General features: G+C 29.9%; 2 protein-coding genes across 2 annotated transcripts; both read right to left on the reverse strand.

The window, feature by feature from the left end:
• Positions 1 to 3,467: 3,467 nt before the first annotated feature.
• Positions 3,468 to 4,475, reverse strand: LOC11414995 (xylan glycosyltransferase MUCI21). The gene has a single exon (XM_024784793.1). It carries the CDS (start codon positions 4,473 to 4,475, stop codon positions 3,468 to 3,470), a length of 1,008 nt encoding a protein of 335 aa, XP_024640561.1.
• A 4,061-nt stretch (positions 4,476 to 8,536) lies between these two features.
• Positions 8,537 to 9,763, reverse strand: LOC11411470 (xylan glycosyltransferase MUCI21). The gene has a single exon (XM_024784794.1). The coding sequence runs from the start codon at positions 9,761 to 9,763 to the stop codon at positions 8,537 to 8,539; it is 1,227 nt and encodes a 408-aa protein (XP_024640562.1).
• Between the last annotated feature and the right edge of the window lie 5,534 nt (positions 9,764 to 15,297).

Here is a 15,297-nt window from a genome sequence, read left to right on the forward strand (position 1 = left end):
AAAGGTGATATTTAAAAATTAAAAAAATAAGATTTTTTTTTTGTTGTTTTTGAAATTAAAATCAAATATAACTGTGAGGTTTTGGGTTTGAAACTGAGTTACGATGTTCAGCCTTACAATTTAAGGTTTAAGTATTTGTCAGTTGAGTTAGAACTTCTATAAAAAAATCTGATATTTTAAAGTGTTCATTAAGATAAATTCAACATTAAGAAAAAATTAAGAATTTTCAAAAAGTATTTACCTCATAAAGGGAAAAATTAAGAAAAAGAAATTATGTGAGATTTTATGCAAATGATGTGGTTGAAAAAAATGATATTTGATTATTTAGTTTAGAAAAATAAGATTTAGTTTGGGTTTTTCATCCGATATAAAAATTTATAATTTATTTAGTAATAATTTTAATATTAATGGTCGAAGATTGTGGTTGTTTGTCGGAGGTGATGATAGACCTTTGTCAAAGTGGTAGACATTACACATAATGGTGGTCGGAGATAATAAGAGGTGGCATGAGTGGAGATCAGCGTTGGTCGTTGGCGGTATGCCATAAAAAACTAATAATTTATAGCACTAAACAAAATTAAAATAAAAAATAAAAATGCAGGACATAGAACCAACCATACAATCAAATTTCTGGAAAATAAACTCTATACAATTTGGCAAAAAGATGCACCAAATAAAATCATCAATTTGATAACATAAATTTATCCACCTTTCACCACAAAATTTCCCTAGCTAAAGATGTGAGAGATACATACATAAATGAAATTGTTTAATGATGTTTAGACGTTTGGAATGTGGGAGAGAAAGAGAAATGGTGGAGAGTGAGAGAGATGTGACATGAGAGAGAGCAAGAGGGGAGTAAAAAGGATAAAAAAAATATTATTAGGGATGAGAATAGGTTAGATCGAACTAAACTTTGTAAGGTTTAAGTCTGATATGTCAAAAATTTACTTTTAAAGTTTGAGCTGTCATTCTGAAACCATGTTTGTTTAAAAGTCTATTTCATATCAATATCTTTAAACAAGTAATGTGATTTAAGTTTAAACAAATCAGCAAACTAATAGATTATATCATAATTAACATGGATTTTTAGAGAACTTGATTATATATTATATCATATTTCAATTCTAATCTATAATAATATATTTAAATATGTGAAAAGTTAACTACTAACTTGGATCTTGCTAACTGCAAAGTGCTCTAAGGGCACTCTTTGAGGATTCCTACTTAAAAATCTATTCATCAAAAAAGTCTAATACTTAAATTTCCAATGCATTGAATGCATAAGTTTTCATAAAAATTTACTATCTAATGTCCTTAAAAAGTACCCTTAGGGCACTCGTTATCATTTCGCTAACTTAAATTCCAGAAAATGTTAACAAATTTATAAATTAATTCAAATTACAAAATATAATATAATAATAAATAATATTATACATATTTTTTTTGAAGAAATTAAATTAGCCTACCTAAAATCTTGAAGAGGAGCACACTCCAAGGTCCCAAGCCAACACCATCATGCAAACCCAAGTGGGTTAATATTAAACTTAAGTAAATATTCAACATATTTACTTAAGTAGGTCGACCTAATAGGATTAAGAGACATTTTTAATGGCTTGTGGCCTGACCATTTAAGCTAAGTAGACTTTTAAAAAAACTCATATCTTCTCTATTTAAGAAAAAAGTCTGACCTATCATGACATGTCGTAGGCTAAACCGTATACCCCAGTAGATCGGTCTAACCTATTTCTCATCCCTACTTGTTGCAAAAAGTAAGAAGAATTCAAATAAAATAGGAATTTAACTTGACTAAAAAAAGGAAGTTTAACTTATTTTGATAAAATAACCCTCGGTTTTGCTTATGTCTCAATTAGGTTATTTTGATAATTTATCTTGCGTTTTATTTTCTTAAATATATAGTTTATTGATATTTGGTGACCAGAGGGACTAAGTTGTATTGACTCGTGCTACTCTTAAGATTGATCGATTCAACTTCGTTTTATCTTCGCATGCTTTGATCGAAAACTTATTAGAAAATCATTTGTACTACAAGCCCATGCACCCAGGGACGGAGCGACGAATTTAGTTTAAGGGGACCGAGTTGAAAGAATAATTTAGTGAGGAAAAACTAAATTTCAAATGCACAATACATACAAGATATTTAAGAAATTATAAGATATATTCAAAATTAGTATATATCCAAAATTATAATTTTTTGAAGGATATAAAAAGGTTAAGACCTTGAGGTTTGTTAGAGAATAATGAGACTAAAACAATATTTGAATAACACATAAAGACAATATGAAACAACAAACTAAATGCAAACGTAGGAGGATGCAATCATGACTAGCAGTGAATCATTGGTTGTGGCGCGGAGGCATTGATTCAATATTCCTAAGCGAAATTGCAATGAGGAATCGTAAAATGGTATTCTAGTTAAGGACTATGATTCTTATATACGAAAAACTCTACTTTGTTTTTCGATGTTAAAGATTTTAGTTAAGAAATAGTGCAATTAAGCTTCGAAATTTAGGTGCTTAAGGCCCAATATAGAGTCAAAAAAATAAATATACAATGTCGTATAAAATTTTGAAAAATAAATATTGAGACTGAAAAATATTATAGTATATTAGTATAATTTTGTTTTAAAGTTCGAAAGAACCGTGGCTCTGTTGATCCCCTTCTAACTCTATCATGCATCGACCAATGATCACTCATTATCCTCTGTCTTAGGTGTAACAATAATGTACTCATGTTTCACACATGACTTTATTAAGTACCATAATAACGTGGTGCAACTTTTGCTTCTCTTAGGATGCCCATGTCGTTAAATGAAGACATTACCTCTCAGTCAGACTCATGGACTATGAACCATAATAACGTGATATTGCATCAAAGACACAAGGGATTATCCACTCTGGTGTTTTACCTAGATATCACCTCAATCCATGAAGGTAAAACACATAATCACACTCAAATCAAATTTTTTTTTGGTAGATAGACGAAATGATAAAGTCATTATAAACTCACACGCACAAATGTAGATATCGGGGTTCGAACCCCGGTCATGACATTCAGCTTAACAATTTCGGTATTTTACTAGTTGAGTTAGGAGTTGTGGATCACTCAAATCAACTTCTATAAAAGTGAATTATAACACCGCCCAAATTTATTGTTTATGTTTCTTTCTCTTAACCAAAACTAAGTCGCATATTAATTTAGAGCATATTGTATTTGTAAGTATTGAATCACATATACTAGAGAAGACACTTATTGGATCAAAGGGGATCCTAAATCTAACCTCAAACCAATAGGAGAAGATGGGACAAAGCAAAATGCAATGTAGATAAAATTCAAAAGAACTCAAATCTGATTAAACATTTATTCCTATCAAATAAAACAGACACAAAGTATAATAAAGGGGGCATGGGAGGAGGGATATTAAGTATTTTTCAAGGAAAAACAATCTAACTAGCTACCTGACTAGTACTATTCATAAACATCTTGGCCTTTTCATATGCTTTCATCAACCATTTTTTAAATCTAACTAAATCAATTTTCACATTTTGGTTCTTCAAGTATACTATACTCTTTTCCCATTTTCCTTCTGTATATGCTTTTGGATCCTTGACCATTAAGCTATCAACTCCATAGTCCCATGACAAGCTGCTTTCATTTGCTTCTACTTTGTATTCTACATATTCCAACCCCAAAAACGGACTCGGGTTTTTATAGCAAGTATCTGAGGCCCACTCAAGTCCAATAGGCACCACTTGAACCACCACTGAGCCTTGTCTAAGGAAAAATAAATTAGTTAGGCCTGCACCGTGCACGCCTAACAATACATGGCTTGAATGAACCAACCTATAAACATTAGCCATTGTGGAGTCTTTTGAGTGATCCAACACATGTACATTGAACCCTACTTCTTTAGCTAACTTGACGACTTCTTCTTGGTTCAAAATCACACGACTCGAACTTCCCTTTCTATCTACCAGTGTTAGAAGAGGCTTAGAGTTATTGCTGGGAAACAATAATGGGGTATCCTCTTTTATATATGCATTTTTTAGGAATGTACTGAAATCAAGTAGGGTTTTAGGGTTTGGTAGCAATTTAGGGTTTATGGTTACTGGGCCATGCTTTATCAACCCTACAACCGCTGATGGAAAACAATGAGCGGTTGTTAGGTTATTTGTGTTGATGATCTTGTGATTAGGACTAAATGCATTCAATAAATCAACATACTTTTGGTACCACCATGTCATACCATCTACAATCACAAGTATTACATCTTGATCATGGAACAAGGAATTGATGGTGATGAATAGTGGTATGAATATGTCATTTATTTCATGGTAGAAGTTTCCATTGTATCCACGTGCATTGAATACTAATGCTGGGATATTATGTGTGACACCACATTGAGATGATTTTGGTGGTGCTGATGTTAGAGTAACTTCTCTAACTGAAGACATTGCATTTTTATCACTTTTGAGAGGATAGGGTTGAATTTTAACATTGATGTAGGGTTGGATCCTTGTATGGGGGTTCAATGTAAAGAGAGTTAATGAAGTTGGGTCCAAAAGTGTTGGATTACTCATTGAACATATATCGAAACGTTGATTAGAACGATCACATGTGATTATTGCAGTATTATTAACTTCTAAATTCCAACCCCACTGTGAAATTGAGAATATTTGTCTTAGTTTCTCTTTCGATGTTGTTGCATCTGCATAAAAAGAATAAGTGAATTTATTTTTATAAAAATGAATTACTTGCTAACATCTATAAGATTTTATGGATAATTTTTTTCATATTCCATTTTATAATTATGAAAAAACCTATACGTAATTAATAAATTTCATAATATGAAATGGAATAAATAATTCTGTATCATGACCAAACAAAATAAAAAATAATTGTGCGTCAAACAAAAATATCATGACTATCAAAAACATTATCTTTTTAACACTATTTTTGACACATACTCTCTTATTGTAGTGAAATAAATGTGGGTTTCTCACTTTGAAATCAGGTCCGGCATAAAGTGAGGCAACTCATATGGATTTCACTCAATAATAGATCAGTAAGTAATGTCAAAGAAATTGTTAGAAAGAGATTATGTTTTTATCATCACTTCTCAAAATAACATAGACATGTAATTGTTTCCATGAAGATTGTAACAATCTAACAAAAAATCAGAAAGAAAAAAAAAAACATTACATACAAAACAAGTATGGATTAATCTTAGACAACAATCCTTGATAATTGATTAATATGTGATTTATTGATACCTTGCAATACAGTTGTCTGTAAAATGAAGATGAGTCCCAATACAGCTGACAATAGAGCCCATTTTGACAATGTTGTTGTCTTACCCTCCAACATGTTAAGGCTATGTTTCATCACAATACACTGTTTGAAGAAAGACAAACAAAAATTGTCAGTAATTAATTCTTTAACATATTATTACATAAAAAGGAGATTGTAAAATTTGATTTATATTAATAGGAAACTACAGTGAGTGAGTGATATGCATATAAATGGATGAAATTATTCTTTCAAGCGTTGAATGAAAACTGATTATCTAAAACGAATAGAGCCCTTAGTTACCTGATAGCTACACCGTATCCTTGGCTTAGCTTTCCCTTTCTTTAATATATATATATATAGGGGTCAAATTAAATGGGTCAAACAATTGAGTATTGTTATAGTGTTCAATTTTTTTTGAGATATATATTTTTATAAAGTTCACGTTTAATTGAAAATTTATATTATATATCCGATAAAAATAATTTGAAATCATTTTATATGTCATTGAAATATTTTTATATTAAAATTGTAAACTTCTAGAAAAACCTGTGTAGACTATTGCATGAAATTTGTTAATTTTTTTTTTTTTGGTCAAGTAGCCTAGTGGCTAGAGTTCACACAATTTAATTGTCTGGATGTAATATGTAATATCCCTATCAACTGAGCTAAGCTCACGGGGATTGAAATTTGTTAATTTCTATTACATGGAAATTATTTTTATTTGAGTTGTATATCAAAAAATTCGGAGACTTTTTCTTTTTGAGGTAAAATAATTCCATTAGGGTTAGGTAAGATTTGAACGTAATTACTTGCATATTATCAAAAAAATATAGGGTTAGGCAAGATTTGAATGTAGATCATTGTGAGATACAAATTTAATCCTTATTGACTTGGTCAATATTTATTAGTAAATTTGATTATTTCATGGTCAAAAGAATATTAATTTAATTACATAAAAAGTTGGTGTGTTTGTATATTACAATGAATAAGTACCAGGTTTTGTAAATTACTTTTTTTAAAAGAATTTGTACATTGACTTTTATGAAAGTGAACGATATTTTGCCTTATCAAAATAATAATAAAAATAAAAATAAGTGATTGAATTGTTTTTAGTATTTTAAAAACATCAATTGTATTTGTTAACAAAAGGAAAATGTAAGAAATATCCATTGATTATTTTTTTTTTTGGAGAGAAATATCCATTGATTATGTTAAAGTATATTAATATATCTTGTATAATCACATAGTACTAGTCGGATTTCTTATAATATTTATAGTATTATTGTTTTTTTTTTCTTTTTGGTTCGAATAGAGAGCCAGAAATCGTCCATGTGAGCTTAACTCAGTTGATAAGGACAATGCATTGTAATATGCAGGTTGAAATTCGAACTCCAGACATCACACTTATTAACTTTTAAAGTAAATTCTAATTACTAGATTACTTGAAAAAAAAAAAAAAAAAAAAAAACATACACCGATTGTAATGCAAAATGAGGATTAAAAGACTCCTATTCTTATTAGATTGGAGTAAGAATTGCGTGGAAAATGTGATGTAGCAACATTTTCGTAATTAAGTCGATGTTTTGAAACATTGTCTTTGTATCTAAATATAATTATTCTCTTAAAAAAAAATCTAAAAAAAATTATTATGTTAGCCAACATCAAACCAATCAATTAAATTTAAGTGGTTAATAAGCTCCAAAAATTATTGGGTGGAATAATTCTTGATCAAACGTTACTTATCTTTCGGTCGAACTCTAAATTATAAGGGGACCCTTTTTCATGAGAACCAAAGGGTTGACACCAATAATGTTAGTCCACAACGACAAATAGACAAATTAAATTTTAGACAAGGTACCTCTCAGCATGGAAGATTAGATGAAAGCTAGGACAATCGAGCAAGAGAAATCTGATTCTTTTTCAAGACTACTATTAAGTATGCAAGTCTGGAGGATCTCAGACTTAGTCAAAGCTCAATAGAATTCGACATGATTAAAATTCATGATTCATGTTTATAGCACCAATAATCACAAAAGGCATCGAAAGAGGAAACATGTTCGTGAGAGAGCTGTGTATCAAGGACCTTGTCAACATATCACACCGTGAAAGAGGAAAGTTCAGAGCCAAACGTGAGGCGCCACAAACTCCTCAATGGATCTGTGGCCATTCAAAAGTAGAGAAAGTAAACACATATGACTCTACAATTAAAACTTTGAGTTGATCTTGTTCCCTAAATTGAGATTACGTGGTCGAGACCCACCAATGACATCAAGCTCAACTGCATTAGATTATAAACAAGCCACCTCCTTCCCCTGTCTTCAACGTCGTTGCAATTTCCACAACTAAGAATTTAAGAAAGTCTAGGACACTCACACCTAGATTTCCAAAGGGTAAAGTAAAGATCCACGATCTAAAAACAATACATGTACAAAATTATAGCATGCAAGCATACATGTAATTCTAATGGCATCAAGATAAACATTATATGTACAAGATAAAATGATATACAAATAGCCGAAGATACAAACTCTACATGAGTGAGGCACATCTGCAATTGCCACCACATGCAAATAATTCTGAAATATAATCCACTTAGTGGAGTAGGCGGTACTAAAGAAGAATACATTTTTTTTTTATAATATTGACATAATTGAGATTTTAGTCAACCATTTTTAATAATATAATTTTTTTGTTTAGTACTAATAATAATCTATTTTATCATTGACTTCTAATAATACTTTTTTTTTTTAAACATTAATCACGTATATGTAGACCTATTTGAGTTGTCCTCGTGAACTTAACTCAGTTTGTATGGACAATGCATAATATATATATGCTCCGGGGTTCAAATCCAGATCACCACCAAAAAAGACCTATTTGAGTTGACTTATTTGAGCTTATGATATTGAGAACATCTTAGTTATGGGGGAATATATGAAAACACCTTATTTGACCTAATAATATTCAACCAAATAAATAATTTTTTCAAGAAGATTGTACCCATCTAAGAAAACAATCGCAAAACTAAGAAAGTTTATCCTACATGGCAAGCAATTCCGTTTCGAGAACTCTTGGTTGGTGGAACCTGAGTTCAGACCTTTTGTGCACCAATGCTGGGATTCTTACTTTAACGAAACCATCACTAGCAAACTTAATCTTTGTGCTGAAGACCTGCATCACTTGGACAATGATGAACACAGGAAAAAAAAAACTAACTAGCTACCTAGCTAGTACTATTCATAAATATTTTTGCCTTCTCATACACTTTTGTCAAGCAATTTCTAAACCTAATTAAATCAATTTTCACATTTTGCTTCTTCAGGTATACTAGTTGCTTATCCCATTTTCCTTCCGTATAAGCTTTTGGATCTTTGATCACTAGACTATCAGCTCCATACTCCCATGACAAGCTACTTTCATTTGCCTCTACTTTGTACTCAACATACTCCAACCCTAAAATCTTAGTTGGTTTGTTATAGTAAGTTTCTGAGGCCCACTCAAGTCCAATAGGCACCACTTGCACCGACACCGACCCTTGTCTAAGGAACAATAAATTTGTTAGGCCTGCACCGTGCACGCCTAACAATACATGGCTTGAATGAATCAACTTAAAAGCATCAGCTACTGAGAAATCTCTTGATGGCTTCAAAACACGTACGTTGAACCCTACATCTTCAGCTAACTTTATGACTTCTTCTTCGTTCAAAATATCACGGCTAGAACTTCCTTTTCTACTCACCAATGTGAGAATCGGCTTACCCTTACTATTAAGATACACAAATGGGATGTCCTCTTTGACATATGCACGTTTTAGAAATGAATGGAAATCAAGAAGGGTTTTAGGGTTTGGTAGCAATTTAGGGTCTATGATCATTTGTCCATGCTTTATCAGCCCTACGATCGCGGATGGAAAGCAATGAGTGGTTGTTAGGTTATTTGTGTTGATGATCTTATGGTTAGGGCTAAATGCAGATAATAAATCAACATACTTTTCGAACCACCAAGGCTTAACATCTATGATCACAAGTATTACATCTTGATCATGGGATAAGGAATAATTGATGGTGATGAAGAGTGGTATGAAAATTTCATTCATGTCATGGTAGAAGTTTCCAGTATACCCTCCAACACTGAATACTAATGCTGGGCTATGATGTGTGACACCGCATTGAGATGATTTTAATGGTGCTGATGTGAGAGTGAGTTCACTAATGGGGGACATTGCATTTGTATCATTTTTCAGAGGGAAAGGCTTGATTTTCATATGGATGTGATGTTGAATCCTTGTATGAGGACCTAATGCAAAGAGAGTTAATGAAGTTGGGTCTAAAAGTGTTGGACTATTCATTGTACATAGATCGAAATCTTTGTTAGAACGATCACATGTGATTATAGCTGTGCTATTAGCTTCAATTTCCCAATCCCAATCCCATTGTGAAATTGAGAGCATTTTCCTAGTTGCATCTGCATAAAAAAAAATAGTATCTTTTCTTTAAAAAAAAATGCATAAATCTTTCAGTAAAATAAAACAATAAAGTTAATATATAATTTAAAATGATTACCAATAATTTACAATTACAATGGTCGCCAATTTGATTAACATTAACTTTGACTTTTTATTTTGACAAATTTGACGTTGATTTATATTGTAAATAACGAGTACTATAAAATTCTAGTATTGAGTCAAAAATAAAACTTGAGTATTTTTTATATACTAACAAAATTACCTTTTTATTTATAATTTTGACATAATTGACATTTTAGTCAACCATTTTAATAATTTACATAATAATAATCTATTTTACCATTGACTTCTATTAAGACTTTTTTCAAACATTAGTCATGTACATGTAGAGCCTTATTAAACCTAATAATATTCGATCAAATAAATAACATTTTCATGCAGATTGTAACCATCTAATAAAACAATCACAAAAATAGAGGACAAACAAGACGAGAATAAACTAATCTTACACCACCATATTATTAATAATTGATTAATATGAGGTTTATTGATTAATTACCTTGTATCACATTTATCTCGAGAATGAAGAAGAGTCCCAATAATATGGCAAAACATAGAGCCGATTTTGAAAATGTGGGTTTCATCACACCACCCTATTTGAAGAAAGAGAAACAAAAATTATCAGTAATTCATATTTCCATACACTAATTCTTGAAGAATCATTTGCAAAGAAATCGTCATAAATAAATATATATGAAAAGTAGATTCTACAATTTGATATATGATTAGGAAGCTAAAGTGAGTGAGTTACTGATTAATAGATGAACAAATTAGAGGAAATCAATTTTATTTCAGAGTTTAAATTGATTTTCGAAAACTAAAAGAGCCATTAATTACCTGATAGCTAAGTTGATATAGTTATACAATATTATTGGATTGCTTAGCTTCCACTTTCTCTCATCTATATATATAGGTCAAATTAAATCGGTGTAACATACCGCTCATTTTTTTTACCATTAGTTTGTTTTATAAATTTATTGGATGGATTGGAAGTTTTTTTGGTGATTTTTTGTTTTTACAATATAAAATATTTTAATAAAAAGTCATTATTATTCGTCAAAACCAACGACCGAAATGTTATTATTAAATTTCACTAATTCTCATCTAGATAACATATCAGATGATCACATATTTATGAAAGAAAAAAAAACTATATAAACAATTCATACAATATTAACTTGCAACGTGTTTTGTAAAATATTTACATGATAAAACAGTTATTAATTGTACCAAAAAAAAAAACAGTTATTAAGTAGTGTAAAATTATTCAAGATAAAAAGAGCAGCATTATTGAATACTTATGATTACTTACAAAACCATTCATAAACTACATGTCGCAATTTTACAACATGCATTATTCACATAGTTTACTTTAACCATATTTTTTAACTAATATATAAATACAAATGTTAGTATGTAAGATGTTGTTTGATTTGTTTCGATGAATATTTTCAAAATATCAAATTATTATAATATTTTATTTATATAATTAAAAATATTAATAGTCAAAATTATGTATTAACATATATCGGTGATTGACTGCGACATGTATTTTAAAACGGATGAAGTATTATTCACCAACAAAAAATTTATATCAGCACGAGATACGAATCCAGGTTGTTGTGAGATATGAACTTAATGCTTACAAACCTAGTCAACATTCGTTAGCGAATTTGGTTACTTCTTAATCCAAGAAATTGTATAAATATGAATACATAAAAGGTATATCACAAACATATATACAATGTATAAGTATCATATTTTGTTCCTTAAAAAAGAAGCAGTATTATATTTTGTCCATAACAATTTATAGTAAGCAATAAAAAAGTCTTTGTACACCCCTTCAAAATATGTGTGTACATACATATTTTCTCATATTTATAATTTTTTATATTTTTTGTTCTTTAAATTATTTTCATTTTTTATTTTGGTTTTCAAAGTTGTTTTATTCAATTATGGTCTCTTAAATTACAAACAATATATATTTGGGTTAAATATGTTTTTAGTCCTTACATTTTGCACTCTTTTGAAGAATAGTCCATACATTTCATTAAATATTTTTAAAATCCTCTCATTTTATCTCCGTTATCAAAATTAGTCAATATTGTTAACGGAATGTTGATGTGAGAGTTAATGAGTTCCAAAATGTAATAACTGCCACTAAAAAAACATATTTAACTCTAAAATAATTGGGATCCACTAACTGCCACATCATCATTCCGTTAGAGAATTAACAACAATGATTAATTTTGATAACAAAGATAAAATGTGAGGATTTTAAAAATATTTAATGAAATGTATGGACTATTCTTCAAAATGAAGCAAAATGTAAGGACTAAAAACATATTTAACCCTATATATTTTAATCTCTTAAGTTATAAATATTAGATATTTTGGTCTCTTTTGAGTTACAAATTTCGATAACTTTAAGAGACCAAGTAAAAAGAAAAACTTAAAAGTCAAAGTGTCTAATATTATATTATATAATTTAAAGGACAAATATAGAACATACAACTTTTTTTTAAGGAATCAAACATAACACTAAAAGACTAAAGTAAAACATGTCCTCGTGGACGTTGCTCAGTGTTGGTAGGAACAATATATAATATATGTAAGGTTTGGGGTTCAAACTCTGACCACCACAAAATAAAAAGACTAAAGTATAACATAAAATAACATAAAGAAAAAAGGTTTAATTAAGTTTTTGGTCCCTATATATCTGCAGTTTTGTTTTTAGTCCCTATAAAAATAAATCACACTTTTTACTCCCTACAAAACTTTATTTTAGTGTTTTTAGTCCCTGTAAAATGAAAATTTGTTTAATTATGCTTAAACTTCTAAATTTTTCATAATATCGTAAGACACTCTTTTATAAATTTTTTTAGTTTTTTAACATGTAATGAATTTAATATGAATTTTTCTAAAAGCTAAATTTTCAAGATTATATTAATGAAAATTTGGACCTAATAATAAAATTTTAAGTTACTTTTTTGCGGAGGAACTTTGTATAATATTCTAAGTAAGTATGTGAAAAATATGTTACAAATTTAAAAGTTTAAGCACAATTAAGCAAATTTTAATTTTACAAGGACTAAAAGTATGTGTTGGTCCTTATTAAATTGAAATTTGTTTAATTATACTTAAACTTTTATATTTTTAAATGATTTTTAACAGACATGTTAAGAACATTATAATAATCTCTTTTATAAAAAATTAGAATTTTTTAACATGTAATGAATTAAATATAATTTTTTTAAAACACCAAAAATTCAAGATAAAACTAACGAAAATTTGAAACTAAAAATAAAATTTTGAGCTAATTTATTGTGGCGGAACCTTTTATAATGTTTTAAACAAGTATGTAAAAAATTATTAAAAAATTTAAAATTTAAAGCATAAGTAAACAAATTTTAATTTAACAGGGACTAAAAATACTAACGGAAAATTTTATAGGGACTAAAAAGTGTGATTTATTTTTATAATGACTAAATACAAAACTGCAGATATTTATAGGGACCAAAAACTTAATTAACCCAAGAAAAAATTGTGTAATATTTTTCAGTTGTTTATGTTTTCTGGAAGTCTCTAGAAGATGCCAAGCCTTACCAATTATTTGCTTATCTTACCCTCCCTTCGTTCATTCTACATTTTGCTTATCTTATCGTCCCTGCCTTTTTTCAAGCACATTTCCCTCTCAAAGTCGAGAAAGAGTAGCTTTCATATCATCAATTTAGCTTGTTTGGTATTGCCATGGTTTTGTGAAGCTAGAAATATAAGCTTCTTAATAAATGCACAGCTGCGTCAAATAAAACTCTAACAAACACACAGTTAGAGTAGTTTAGTTTCAAACTCTTTCCACAAAAATTCTAGATTTGGATATTTCATCAAAAAAAAATACCGAAATGTGGTAAGTCGTATATGCCATCACAGTTGGCAGTGACTTTAACCTGCAAGCTATGACGGTAGGTATAAGTCCAAAATATATTCTAACGAAAATCAATTTTTTAAATAAATAAAAATAAATTTGTGAATCGATTAAGCCAAACAATCAACATGCATGACAAAATGAAGAACAAAAGAAAAGAAACCACAAAAACCGGAAAAAGGAGACATGCAGAAAAAATTAAAACCCTACCTTTGATAAACGACGGCGATGAACGCAAGAAAGACGGGAGAAATATGCAACAACACCCAAAGGCACTAACTCAACTGAAGAAGAAAATGAAAGCAAATCGTATAACATGCCTATATATAGAGGAAAAACGCTATGATCTGTCCACGCTGAAATCTCATAAATTATATATTTACAAAAATACCCCTGAAGAGCCAACTCAAGGGTAAAATGGGAAGAAAAAAAAGCTGATTAATTTTTCTCAAATAGTTAGTAGATAAAATACCTATGAAACATATATATAGAATATATAGACAATGTACAAAAAAAATAAATGTAAAACTTTGATTTCAATCTAGAGTAAGTTCACAAACATTTCCTCTGTTTTACAAGTCTTATATGAGGAATATTTATAGCTTAGAGCTTCAGACAAATTATTAAACTCGGATTTCAAGCCAATAATGAGCGAATTTCAAGAGTTTGTAACATCTTTCTCTCACTGCATAACATACACAGTCGTGCTTGCCTTCAAAACTGTTGAAATCCTGTAGACTGGGAAGGATGCAAGGTCATGTTAGGTAGGCGTACAAATCATGGTAAACTTTCGACAATTTTGCCTCGTTTTTCTTCAAACAAGGAACGCAGTCGTGCTCAACTTTAGTTAGGATTCTTCGAATCCCCACAATTTATATGGTTGGATATTAAATAACAGTTATGTAGCGTTTATTTATCTTAGTAGACTATACAAGTGATGAAGTCGTTGGGACTTTACTAACCTAATAGGTTGAAAGTTGCACCTGCTGATCACACGGTGATCCATACGTGTGGGGTTTATAAATCTCGGTTAACTAGGTCTATCCCTTTTAGGTCTGGTTGCACATGCTGATCACACGTTGATCCTTACGTGTGGGGTCTTATCGTCTCTAAGATAATTGAAAGCATAGACTTTATATTGGCTTTCCAAGATTTCCCAAGGCAATGGATAGTCCAGATGCCATGGAAGTTGAGATTGACATGCAATCTTGCATATCAAACTTTTTAAGTAGTTCTAGTGCATAGTTTGTATGACTTATAAAGATGTCGTCACAAGTTTTCTTTATTTGAAAACCAAAGAAGAAGGTGAGTTCCTCCATGAGAGACATCTCAAACTCTCACTGCATCAACTTAGAGATATCTTGACACATAATGTCATTAGTAGAACCGAATATAATATCATCAACATATACTTGGACAAGTAGAATATCTTTTCCTTTGTGTTTACTAAACAAGGTGTTACCTGCATTTCCACGAGAGAAGCCTTTATCCAACAAAAACATGCTCAAACGTTCATACCAAGCTCTAGGAGCTT

This window comes from Medicago truncatula, chromosome 5 (genome assembly GCF_003473485.1).
Source record: "Medicago truncatula cultivar Jemalong A17 chromosome 5, MtrunA17r5.0-ANR, whole genome shotgun sequence".
NCBI lineage: Eukaryota > Viridiplantae > Streptophyta > Magnoliopsida > Fabales > Fabaceae > Medicago > Medicago truncatula.

What these genes read in the sequence shown, in the direction of transcription:
- LOC11414995 (XM_024784793.1), bottom strand. Translation starts at nt 4,475, where the DNA reads ATGTCTTCAGTTAGAGAAGTTACTCTAACATCAGCACCACCAAAATCA.
- LOC11411470 (XM_024784794.1), bottom strand. Translation starts at nt 9,763, where the DNA reads ATGCTCTCAATTTCACAATGGGATTGGGATTGGGAAATTGAAGCTAAT.